The sequence below is a fragment of the Oncorhynchus keta genome, chromosome 9, assembly GCF_023373465.1.
Source record: "Oncorhynchus keta strain PuntledgeMale-10-30-2019 chromosome 9, Oket_V2, whole genome shotgun sequence".
NCBI lineage: Eukaryota > Metazoa > Chordata > Actinopteri > Salmoniformes > Salmonidae > Oncorhynchus > Oncorhynchus keta.
In genome coordinates this window covers 1,833,746-1,846,582 of record NC_068429.1, presented here as the reverse complement: position 1 = coordinate 1,846,582, position 12,837 = coordinate 1,833,746, and the positions used below count along the sequence as shown (strand labels likewise).

The 12,837-nt window shown below is 40.3% G+C and overlaps 1 protein-coding gene across 1 annotated transcript in view; it reads right to left on the bottom strand.

Moving 5' to 3' along the window:
- Positions 1–12,837, bottom strand: part of LOC118379971 (SKI family transcriptional corepressor 2-like) — a 42,188-nt gene that overhangs the window by 23,213 nt on the left and 6,138 nt on the right. The window contains exons 3-5 of the mRNA XM_052524880.1: positions 8,123–8,186; positions 7,649–7,714; positions 3,882–4,046 (exon numbers count right to left, since the gene is read on the bottom strand). Coding sequence (XP_052380840.1) covers positions 3,882–4,046; positions 7,649–7,714; positions 8,123–8,186 — 295 coding nt within the window. The remainder of the gene's footprint in view (positions 1–3,881; positions 4,047–7,648; positions 7,715–8,122; positions 8,187–12,837) is intronic.

The window sequence follows — 12,837 nt, the reverse complement described above, 5'->3', positions numbered from 1 at the left end:
TTAGGGTATGAGGGGTTGGGGTTAGGCCATCAAGGGTTAGAGCATGAAGGGTTAGGGTTAGGGTTAGGGTATGAGGGTTAGGGTATGAGGGGTTGGGGTTAGGGTTAGGGTATGAAGGGTTAGAGTATGAAGGGTTAGGGTTAGGGTATGAAGGGTTAGGTTATGAGGGGTTAGGTTATGAAGGGTTAGGATATGAAGGGTTAGAGTATGAAGGGTTAGGGTTAGGGTATGAAGGGTTAGGGTTGATGGGTTCGGGTATGAGGGTTAGGGTTAGGGTAAGGGTATGAAGGGTTAGAGTATGAAGGGTTAGGGTATGAGGGGTTAGGGTATGAGGGGTTCGGGTATGAAGGGTTAGAGTATGAAGGGTTTGGGTATGAAGGGTTAGGATATGAAGGGTTAGGGTATGAGGGTTTGGGGTTAGGGTTAGGGTTAGGGTATGAAAGGTTAGAGTATGTAGGGTTAGGGTATGAAAGGTTAGGATATGAAGGGTTAGGGTATGAGGGTTTGGGTTAGGGTATGAAGATTTTGAGTATGAAGGGTTAGGGTTAGGGTATGAAGGGTTCGGATATGAAGGGTTAGGGTATGAGGGTTTGGGGTTTGGGTAAGGGTATGAAGGGTTAGAGTTTGAAGGGTTAGGGTTATGATATGAAGGGTTAGGGTATGAGGGTTAGGGTATGAGGGTTTAGGGTATGAAGGGGTAGAGTATGTAGGGTTAGGGTATGAAAGGTTAGGATATGAAGGGTTAGGATATGAAGGGTTAGGATATGAAGGGTTAGAGTATGAAGCTTTAGGGTATGAGGGGTTAGGGTATGAGGGGTTAGGGTTAGGGTGTGAGGGTTAGGGTATGAGGGGTTAGGGCATGAGGGTTAGGGTTAGAGTATGAGGGGTTAGGTTATGAGAGGTTAGGGTATGAGGGGCTAGGGTTAAGGTATGAGGGGTTAGGGTAATGGGGGTTAAGGTATGAGGGGTTAGGGTATGAGGGGTTAGGGTATGCGGGGTTAGGGTTAGGGTATGAGGTGTTAGGGTATGAGCGGTTAGGATATAAAGGGTTAGAGTATGAAGGGTTAGGTTTAGGGTATGAAGGGTTAGGTTATGAAGGGTTAGGATATGAGGGGTTGGGGTTTGGGTTAGGGTATGAAGGGTTAGAGTATGAAGGGTTAGGGTTAGGGTATGAAGGGTTAGGGTATGATGGGTTAGGGTATGAGGGTTTGGGGTTAGGGTTAGGGTATGAAAAGGTTAGAGTATGAAGGGTTAGGGTATGAGGGGTTAGGGTTTGAAGGGTTAGGGTATGAGGGGTTGGGGATTTGTGTATGAGGGTTTAGGGTATGAGGGGTTAGGATATAAAGGGTTATAGTATGAAGGGTTAGGGGTTAGGGTATGAAGGGTTAGGATATGAAGGGTTAGGATATGAAGGGTTAGGTTATGAAGGGTTAGGATATGAAGGGTTAGGGTATGAGGGGTTGGGTATGAGGTGTTGGGGTTAGGGTTAGGGTATGAAGGGTTAGAGTATGAAGGGTTAGGATATGAAGGGTTAGGATATGAAGGGGTAGGGTATGAGGGGTTGGGGTTTGGGTTATGGTATGAAGGGTTAGAGTATGAAGGGTTAGGGTTAGGGTATGAAGGTTTGGGTTATGAAGTGTTAGGATATGAAGGGTTAGGGTATGAGGGGTTGGGGTTAGGCCATCAAGGGTTAGAGCATGAAGGGTTAGGGTTAGGGTTAGGTTATGAGGGTTAGGGTATGAGGGTTTAGGGTATGAAGTGTTAGAGTATTTAGGGTTTGGGTTAGGGTATGAAGGGTTAGAGTATGAAGGGTTAGGGTATGAGGGGTTGGGTATGAGGTGTTGGGGTTAGGGTTAGGGTATGAAGGGTTAGAGTATGAAGGGTTAGGATATGAAGGGTTAGGATATGAAGGGGTAGGGTATGAGGGGTTGGGGTTTGGGTTATGGTATGAAGGGTTAGAGTATGAAGGGTTAGGGTTAGGGTATGAAGGTTTGGGTTATGAAGTGTTAGGATATGAAGGGTTAGGGTATGAGGGGTTGGGGTTAGGCCATCAAGGGTTAGAGCATGAAGGGTTAGGGTTAGGGTATGAGGTTTCGGGTATGAGGGTTTAGGGTATTAGTGGTTGGGGTTTGGGTTAGGGTATGAAGGGTTAGAGTATGAAGCATTAGGGTTAGGGTATGAAGGGTTAGGTTATGAAGGGTTAGGATATGAAGGGTTAGGGTTAGGGTATGAGGGGTTAGGGTATGAGGGGTTAGGGTATGAAGAGTTAGAGTATGAAGGGTTAGGGTTAGGGTATGAGGGGTTAGGTTATGAAGGGTTAGGGTATGAGGGGTTGGGGTTAGGGTATGAAGGGTTAGGGTTAGGGTATGAAGTGTTAGGTTAGGAAGGGTTATGATATGAAGGGTTAGGATATGAAGGGTTAGGGTACGAGGGGTTGGGGTTAGGGTATGAAGGGTTAGAGTATGAAGGGTTAGGGTATGAAGGGTTAGGATATGAAGGGTTAGGGTTTGGGTATGAAGGGTTAGGGTAAGAGGGGTTAGGGTATGAAGGGTTAGAGTATGAAGGGTCAGGGTTAGGGTATGAAGGGTTACGATATGAAGGGTTAGGGTATGTGGGGTTTGGGTTAGGGTTAGGGTATGAAGATTTAGAGTATGAAGGGTTAGGGTTAGGGTATGAGGGGTTAGGGTATGAGGGGTTAGGGTATAAGTGTTTGGGGTTAGGGTATGAAGGGTTAGAGTATGACGGGTTAGGGTTTTGGTTTGAAGGGTTAGGGTATGAGGGGTTAGGGTATGAGGGGTTAGGGGTTAGGGTATGAAGGGTTAGGGTATGAGGGGTTAGGGTATGAGGGGTTAGGGGTTAGGGTATGAAGGGTTAGAGTATGAAGGGTTAGGGTATGAAGGGTTAGGATATGAAGGGTTAGGGTTTGGGTATGAAGGGTTAGGGTATGAGGGGTTAGGGTATGAAGGGTTAGAGTATGAAGGGTTAGGGTATGAAGGGTTAGGGTATGAGGGGTTGGGGTTAGGGTATGAAGGGTTAGAGTATGAAGGGTTAGGGTTGGGGTATGAGGGGTTAGGGGTTAGGGTATGAAGGGTTAGAGTATGAAGAGTTAGGGTATGAAGGGTTAGGATATGAAGGGTTAGGGTTTAGGTATGAAGGGTTAGGGTAAGAGGGGTTAGGGTTAGGGTATGAAGGGTTAGGATATGAAGGGTTTGGGTATGAGGGGTTTGGGTTAGGGTTAGGGTATGAAGATTTAGAGTATGAAGGGTTAGGGTTAGGGTATGAGGGGTTAGGGTATGAGGCGTTAGGGTATAAGGGTTTGGGGTTAGGGTATGAAGGGTTAGAGTATGAAGGGTTAGGGTATGAGGGGTTAGGATATGAAGGGTTAGGGTTTGGGTATGAAGGGTTAGGGTATGAGGGGTTAGGGTATGAAGGGTTAGGATATGAAGGGTTAGGGTATGAGGGGTTTGGGTTAGGGTTAGGGTATGAAGGTTTAGAGTATTAAGGGTTAGGGTTAGGGTATGAAGGGTTAGGGTATGAGGGGTTAGGGTATGAGGGGTTAGGGGTTAGAGTATGAAGGGTTAGGGTATGAAGGGTTAGGATATGAAGGGTTAGGGTTCGGGTATGAAGGGTTAGGGTATGAGGGGTTAGGGTATGAAGGGTTAGAGTACGAAGGGTTAGAGTATGAAGGGTTGGGATATGAAGGGTTAGGGTATGAGGGGTTTGGGTTAGGGTTAGGGTATGAAGGGTTAGAATATGAAAGGTTAGGGTATGAAGGCTTAGAGTATGAAGTGTTAGGGTATTAAGGGTTAGAGTATGAAGGGTTAGGGTATGAAGGGTTAGGATATGAAGGGTTAGGGGTAGAGACAGAGAGGTAGACCTACGGAAGACAGGGAAGGGGGAGTTTCCCTTCAGAGCGTGGAACTCCTGTTCTAGTCGTCTTCGTAGATCGATCTGTTCCAATAGAACCTTCTGGAGTTCCTCTTTCTCCATGTTCTCAACATCCTCCTTTAGTGGAACAGGGGAACTTCCATCTTGAGTTTGATCCCCTGGAAAGGAGGAAAGAAAACACATTTTGAGTATGAATCAAGCACTCAATAAGGACCGTGAGTTATATTATCCCTCTAATAATCTGCAGTCCTCTGATTGCAATGTAACCATTGGCCTGTAGGTGTCAGTCTAACTGCATATTTCCACCTGTCTGGATCCTTGATGGGCTTTGATCTTCTATTGCCCTGCCTACTGTGTTCTCAGAGAACTACTGTCATTTACATTCTGAATGGTCATTCCGTATAGAACCACATGTTTGTAAATGTTAAATGTCAAACTGCACTAATAATCTCATTATAATCGTGCCCGCTATTCATTTTACTGAATATAGCGATCAGACAATATGTTGTTGCATTATGCTATAAACCAATCAATAAACATGGAAAACGCTTGATCATGTAAATAACTAATTAAACCACTTGGTGAATGCGTTAATTAAATACTTTCCCTAAAATGCTTGAAATATCATTCACTTGAAACAATATTTTTGTTATTATGGTGCCTGTAAAACCTATTGTTCTGTCTGCAGTCTATAGTGTCTGTAGTCGTGCTGCGTTTGTTAACAGTGGATTTGTATTACTGTAGTCCTGTAACCATGATAACCATATTGTTCTATCACTCTTCTACAATGTTAGTGTCGTTTCCATTATGGCCTGATTTCTTCATCTATGAACCTGAAAATGTCTTGTGTGTTTGTGTCTGAATTCTGACAATGTGGCAAATCAAATGGCTTAAATGAAGCGATCCAGCACATTTGTGTATATAATCTCCCCCTCGCTCTCTCCCTCTCTGTATGTATAATCTCCCCCTCTCTCCATCTCTCGCTCTCTCCCTCTCTCTTTCCCTCTATAGTCATTTCATGTCTTGCCTCCTTAAGCCTCCCAACACTTCCCTCATTTGGAACGGCCTGCTCTCGCTCTCTCGCTCCTCTCCTCTCTCTGTCTCATTTGACAAGCAAATCAGCAGACAGTGCCTCAGGATAACAACCTCGTTTGACAGTCAATTAACCGTGAATAGTCAAAGCCAAGGCAGTTTGCATTACATAAATGGAAAATTAGATTATTTTTCTCCCAAGAAACAGCCCTCTCCTTAAGACAGAGTCTGAGAGTCTTTGGAATCAGAACGTCTAATCACGTCGTCCATCGCCCAGGGAGACGTTTAGCAATCAGACAAAGGTGGTCTCATTTAATTTGTTTCGTGTAATTTTTTGAAATAAATTCTACATTATGTGAGGATATCATTATGGGCTACATAATAAGAATGTTGGCATAGATGTCATAAAACCCTTTTAATGTCTCTGTGACAGATATAAAAGGCAATAAGATGTGATCTTTGTAATGAAAGGTTTTGCCAAGGGAAAAGGCAATTATATGGGTTTGATATTGTTGAGATGGAGATTGTCACCTTCCCTGTGTTGAGCTGATTGTCTTGTTGAACTGTAATGGCTCCCTGTAGAACACATTCTAGAACTGTAATGGCCCCCTGTAGAACACATTCTAGAACTGTAATGGCCCCCCTGTAGAACACAATCTACAAAACATTCTGGACCACATTGGAACACTGGAAACAGCCGATGTTCCTTTGCACAGTCTATCAGCTATTCTATCTATTTATGTATCTCTAGTAATCCGTAAACCTACATACAGTATGGTCTGTGAGAGGAGAATGAGTCTGCTGTTCTCCTTGTCTAGATAAATGTCCTATTATAGTGATGGTTTTATCTGTCTTGATAAATCAGTCAGAAAAGTTAGATATTGCAGAGGAGGTTTATCTGCCTTGATTAAACAGTTAGATATTATAGTAGAGGTTTTATCTGTCTTGATTAAACAGTTAGATATTATAGTAGAGGTTTTATCTGTCTTGATTAAACAGTTAGATATTATAGTAGAGGTTTTATCTGTCTTGATTAAACAGTTAGATATTATAGTAGAGGTTTTATCTGTCTTGATTAAACAGTTAGATATTATAGTAGAGGTTTTATCTGTCTTGATTAAACAGTTAGATATTATAGTAGAGGTTTTATCTGTCTTGATTAAACAGTTAGATATTATAGTAGAGGTTTTATCTGTCTTGATTAAACAGTTAGATATTAAGTAGAGGTTTTATCTGTCTTGATTAAACAGTTAGATATTATAGTAGAGGTTTTATCTGTCTTGATTAAACAGTTAGATATTATAGTAGAGGTTTTATCTGTCTTGATTAAACAGTTAGATATTATAGTAGAGGTTTTATCTGTCTTGATTAAACAGTTAGATATTATAGTAGATCTGTCTTGATTAAACAGTTAGATATTATAGTAGAGGTTTTATCTGTCTTGATTAAACAGTTAGATATTATAGTAGAGGTTTTATCTGTCTTGATTAAACAGTTAGATATTATAGTAGAGGTTTTATCTGTCTTGATTAAACAGTTAGATATTATAGTAGAGGTTTTATCTGTCTTGATTAAACAGTTAGATATTATAGTAGAGGTTTTATCTGTCTTGATTAAACAGTTAGATATAGTAGAGGTTTTATCTGTCTTGATTAAACAGTTAGATATTATAGTAGAGGTTTTATCTGTCTTGATTAAACAGTTAGATATTATAGTTTTATCTGTCTTGATTAAACAGTTAGATATTATAGTAGAGGTTTTATCTGTCTTGATTAAACAGTTAGATATTATAGTAGAGGTTTTATCTGTCTTGATTAAACAGTTAGATATTATAGTAGAGGTTTTATCTGTCTTGATTAAACAGTTAGATATTATAGTAGAGGTTTTATCTGTCTTGATTAAACAGTTAGATATTATAGTAGAGGTTTTATCTGTCTTGATTAAACAGTTAGATATTATAGTAGAGGTTTTATCTGTCTTGATTAAACAGTTAGATATTATAGTAGAGGTTTTATCTGTCTTGATTAAACAGTTAGATATTATAGAGAGGTTTTATCTGCCTTGATTAAACAGTTAGATATTATAGTAGAGGTTTTATCTGTCTTGATTAAACAGTTAGATATTATAGTAGAGGTTTTATCTGTCTTGATTAAACAGTTAGATATTATAGTAGAGGTTTTATCTGTCTTGATTAAACAGTTAGATATTATAGTAGAGGTTTTATCTGTCTTGATTAAACAGTTAGATATTATAGTAGAGGTTTTATCTGTCTTGATTAAACAGTTAGATATTATAGTAGAGGTTTTATCTGTCTTGATTAAACAGTTAGATATTATAGTAGAGGTTTTATCTGTCTTGATTAAACAGTTAGATATTATAGTAGAGGTTTTATCTGTCTTGATTAAACAGTTAGATATTATAGTAGAGGTTTTATCTGTCTTGATTAAACAGTTAGATATTGTAGTAGAGGTTTTACCTGTCTTGATTAAACAGTTAGATATTATAGTAGAGGTTTTATCTGTCTTGATTAAACAGTTAGATATTATAGTAGAGGTTTTACCTGTCTTGATTAAACCGTTAGATATTATAGTAGAGGTTTTATCTGTCTTGATTAAACAGTTAGATATTGTAGTAGAGATTTTACCTGTCTTGATTAAACAGTTAGATATTATAGTAGAGGTTTTATCTGTCTTGATTAAACAGTTAGATATTGTAGTGGAGGTTTTACCTGCCGTCTCTCTCCAGTACTCTGGGCCAGATGATTCTGTCTCTGATACAAAGAAACTGCTGGGCTCTTTGTTTTCATCAAGAGGAGAATGAGAGAGGAAGAGGAGAATGAAAGAGGAAGAGGAGAATGAGAGAGGAAGAGGAGAATGAGAGAGGAAGAGGAGAATGAGAGAGGAAGAGGAGAATGAGAGAGGAAGAGGAGAATGAGAGAGGAAGAGGAGAATGAGAGAGGAAGAGGAGAATGAGAGAGGAAGAGGAGAATGAGAGAGGAAGAGGAGAATGAGAGAGGAAGAGGAGAATGAAAGAGGAAGAGGAGAATGAGAGAGGAAGAGGAGAATGAGAGAGGAAGAGGAGAACAGAAGGACATTCATTCATCTGTTTATAAGGGAACAGAGTTGATTTGGTCACCTGCACACAGAAAACTGGTAGAAAGGAACCGATGTCTTCATACCAATAAGATGAGGAGGTAACTCACGAGCTATGTTGGAATTTTCTTTGGTTGTGTAAACAGGCAGTCCATGGTCTCTGCTTTTATGAGTCTGAGAACACAGAGAAAGACAGAGGTTTTAGCATGTGCATATCAACCTGTGAAGGAGTCTAATAATGCTACCCACAACAGAACCACTGGTGTCCTGGGATAGAGAATGCTGGTGTACACTAGAATAGCTTCTGGCCTTCACAGACTTGAAGAGTCAATGGAGTGGAACAATTCTCCTTTTGTTCTAATTTTGTCTATCATGAACAACACTCTTAATATAAGAATGTAGTGTTACTATCCAATGGGAAGCCTGTAGTGTTACTAACCAATGGGAAGCCTGTAGTATTACTAACCAATGGGAAGCCTGTAGTATTACTAACCAATGGGAAGCCTGTAGTGTTACTAACCAATGGGAAGCCTGTAGTATTACTAACCAATGGGAAGCCTGTAGTGTTACTAACCAATGGGAAGCCTGTAGTATTACTAACCAATGGGAAGCCTGTAGTATTACTAACCAATGGGAAGCCTGTAGTATTACTAACCAATGGGAAGCCTGTAGTGTTACTAACCAATGGGAAGCCTGTAGTGTTACTAACCAATGGGAAGCCTGTAGTGTTACTAACCAATGGGAAGCCTGTAGTGTTACTAACCAATGGGAAGCCTGTAGTGTTACTATCCAATGGGAAGCCTGTAGTGTTATTATCCAATGGGAAGCCTGTAGTGTTATTATCCAATGGGAAGCCTGTAGTGTTACTATCCAATGGGAAGCCTGTAGTGTTATTATCCAATGGGAAGCCTGTAGTATTACTAACCAATGGGAAGCCTGTAGTGTTACTAACCAATGGGAAGCCTGTAGTGTTACTATCCAATGGGAAGCCTGTAGTGTTACTATCCAATGGGAAGCCTGTAGTATTACTAACCAATGGGAAGCCTGTAGTGTTACTAACCAATGGGAAGCCTGTAGTGTTACTAACCAATGGGAAGCCTGTAGTGTTACTAACCAATGGGAAGCCTGTAGTATTACTAACCAATGGGAAGCCTGTAGTGTTACTATCCAATGGGAAGCCTGTAGTGTTACTATCCAATGGGAAGCCTGTAGTATTACTAACCAATGGGAAGCCTGTAGTGTTACTAACCAATGGGAAGCCTGTAGTGTTACTATCCAATGGGAAGCCTGTAGTGTTACTAACCAATGGGAAGCCTGTAGTATTACTAACCAATGGGAAGCCTGTAGTATTACTAACCAATGGGAAGCCTGTAGTGTTACTATCCAATGGGAAGCCTGTGGTGTTACTATCCAATGGGAAGCCTGTGGTATTTCTAACCAATGGGAAGCCTGTAGTGTTATTATCCAATGGGAAGCCTGTAGTATTACTAACCAATGGGAAGCCTGTAGTCTTATTATCCAATGGGAAGCCTGTAGTGTTACTAACCAATGGGAAGCCTGTAGTATTTCTAACCAATGGGAAGCCTGTAGTGTTACTAACCAATGGGAAGCCTGTAGTGTTACTAACCAATGGGAAGCCTGTAGTATTTCTAACCAATGGGAAGCCTGTAGTATTACTAACCAATGGGAAGCCTGTAGTATTTCTAACCAATGGGAAGCCTGTAGTTTAATTATCCAATGGGAAGCCAGTAGTGTTACTAACCAATGGGAAGCCTGTAGTGTTACTAACCAATGGGAAGCCTGTAGTGTTACTAACCAATGGGAAGCCTGTAGTGTTACTAACCAATGGGAAGCCTGTAGTGTTACTATCCAATGGGAAGCCTGTAGTGTTACTAACCAATGGGAAGCCTGTAGTGTTATTATCCAATGGGAAGCCTGTAGTGTTACTAACCAATGGGAAGCCTGTAGTGTTATTATCCAATGGGAAGCCTGTAGTGTTACTATCCAATGGGAAGCCTGTAGTGTTACTAACCAATGGGAAGCCTGTAGTGTTACTATCCAATGGGAAGCCTGTAGTGTTACTATCCAATGGGAAGCCTGTAGTGTTACTAACCAATGGGAAGCCTGTAGTGTTACTAACCAATGGGAAGCCTGTAGTGTTACTAACCAATGGGAAGCCTGTAGTGTTACTAACCAATGGGAAGCCTGTAGTGTTACTAACCAATGGGAAGCCTGTAGTGTTACTAACCAATGGGAAGCCTGTAGTGTTACTATCCAATGGGAAGCCTGTAGTGTTACTAACCAATGGGAAGCCTGTAGTGTTATTATCCAATGGGAAGCCAGTAGTGTTACTATCCAATGGGAAGCCTGTAGTGTTACTATCCAATGGGAAGCCTGTAGTGTTACTATCCAATGGGAAGCCTGTAGTGTTACTAACCAATGGGAAGCCTGTAGTATTACTAACCAATGGGAAGCCTGTAGTGTTACTAACCAATGGGAAGCCTGTAGTGTTATTATCCAATGGGAAGCCTGTAGTGTTACTATCCAATGGGAAGCCTGTAGTGTTACTATCCAATGGGAAGCCTGTAGTGTTATTATCCAATGGGAAGCCTGTAGTGTTATTATCCAATGGGAAGCCTGTAGTGTTACTAACCAATGGGAAGCCTGTAGTGTTACTATCCAATGGGAAGCCTGTAGTGTTACTAACCAATGGGAAGCCTGTAGTGTTACTATCCAATGGGAAGCCAGTAGTATTACTAACCAATGGGAAGCCTGTAGTGTTACTATCCAATGGGAAGCCTGTAGTATTACTAACCAATGGGAAGCCTGTAGTGTTACTAACCAATGGGAAGCCTGTAGTGTTACTTTTCCAAGTGTTTCCCTCCCATACTGAGCCTGTAGCATCAATACAGCAGTCTCTCTCATCACAGGTACTATTAGACTGTGAATGTCTCTTCATTAGTGTTATTAGACTGTGAATGTCTCTTCATTAGTGTTATTAGACTGTGAATGTCTCCTCAGTAGTGTTATTAGACTGTGAATGTCTCTTCAGTAGTGTTATTAGACTGTGAATGTCTCTTCAGTAGTGTTATTAGACTGTGAATGTCTCTTCATTAGTGTTATTAGACTGTGAATGTCTCTTCAGTAGTGTTATTAGACTGTGAATGTCTCTTCAGTAGTGTTATTAGACTGTGAATGTCTCTTCATTAGTGTTATTAGACTGTGAATGTCTCCCTCATTAGTGTCGTTAGACTGTGAATGTCTCTTCATTAGTGTTATTAGACTGTGAATGTCTCTTCAGTAGTGTTATTAGACTGTGAATGTCTCTTCATTAGTGTTATTAGACTGTGAATGTCTCTTCATTAGTGTTATTAGACTGTGAATGTCTCTTCAGTAGTGTTATTAGACTGTGAATGTCTCTTCAGTAGTGTTATTAGACTGTGAATGTCTCCCTCATTAGTGTCGTTAGACTGTGAATGTCTCTTCATTAGTGTTATTAGACTGTGAATGTCTCTTCAGTAGTGTTGTTATTAGTCTGTGAATGTCTCCCTCATTAGTGTCGTTAGACTGTGAATGTCTCTTCATTAGTGTTGTTATTAGACTGTGAATGTCTCCCTCATTAGTGTCGTTAGACTGTGAATGTCTCTTCATTAGTGTTATTAGACTGTGAATGTCTCTTCATTAGTGTTATTAGACTGTGAATGTCTCCCTCATTAGTGTCGTTAGACTGTGAATGTCTCCCTCATTAGTGTCGTTAGACTGTGAATGTCTCTTCATTAGTGTTATTAGACTGTGAATGTCTCTTCATTAGTGTTATTAGACTGTGAATGTCTCCCTCATTAGTGTCGTTAGACTGTGAATGTCTCCCTCATTAGTGTCGTTAGACTGTGAATGTCTCTTCATTAGTGTCGTTAGACTGTGAATGTCTCCCCCATTAGTGTCGTTAGACTGTGAATGTCTCTTCATTAGTGTTGTTATTAGACTGTGAATGTCTCTTCATTAGTGTCGTTAGACTGTGAATGTCTCCCCATTAGTGTCGTTAGACTGTGAATGTCTCTTCAGTAGTGTTGTTATTAGACTGTGAATGTCTCTTCATTAGTGTTATTAGACTGTTAATGTCTCTTCATTAGTGTTATTAGACTGTTAATGTCTCTCTCATTAGTGTTATTAGACTGTGAATGTCTCTTCAGTAGTGTTATTAGACTGTGAATGTCTCTTCATTAGTGTTATTAGACTGTGAATGTCTCTTCATTAGTGTCGTTAGACTGTGAATGTCTCTTCAGTAGTGTTATTAGACTGTGATTGTCTCTTCATTAGTGTTATTAGACTGTGAATGTCTCTTCAGTAGTGTTATTAGACTGTGAATGTCTCTTCATTAGTGTCGTTAGACTGTGAATGTCTCTTCAGTAGTGTTATTAGACTGTGAATGTCTCTTCAGTAGTGTTATTAGACTGTGAATGTCTCCCTCATTAGTGTCGTTCGACTGTGAATGTCTCTTCATTAGTGTTATTAGACTGTGAATGTCTCTTCATTAGTGTTATTAGACTGTGAATGTCTCTTCATTAGTGTCGTTAGACTGTGAATGTCTCTTCATTAGTGTTATTAGACTGTGAATGTCTCTTCAGTAGTGTTATTAGACTGTGAATGTCTCTTCAGTAGTGTTATTAGACTGTGAATGTCTCTTCAGTAGTGTTATTAGACTGTGAATGTCTCTTCATTAGTGTTATTAGACTGTGAATGTCTATTCAGTAGTGTTGTTAGACTGTGAATGTCTCCCTCATTAGTGTCGTTAGACTGTGAATGTCTCTTCAGTAGTGTTATTAGA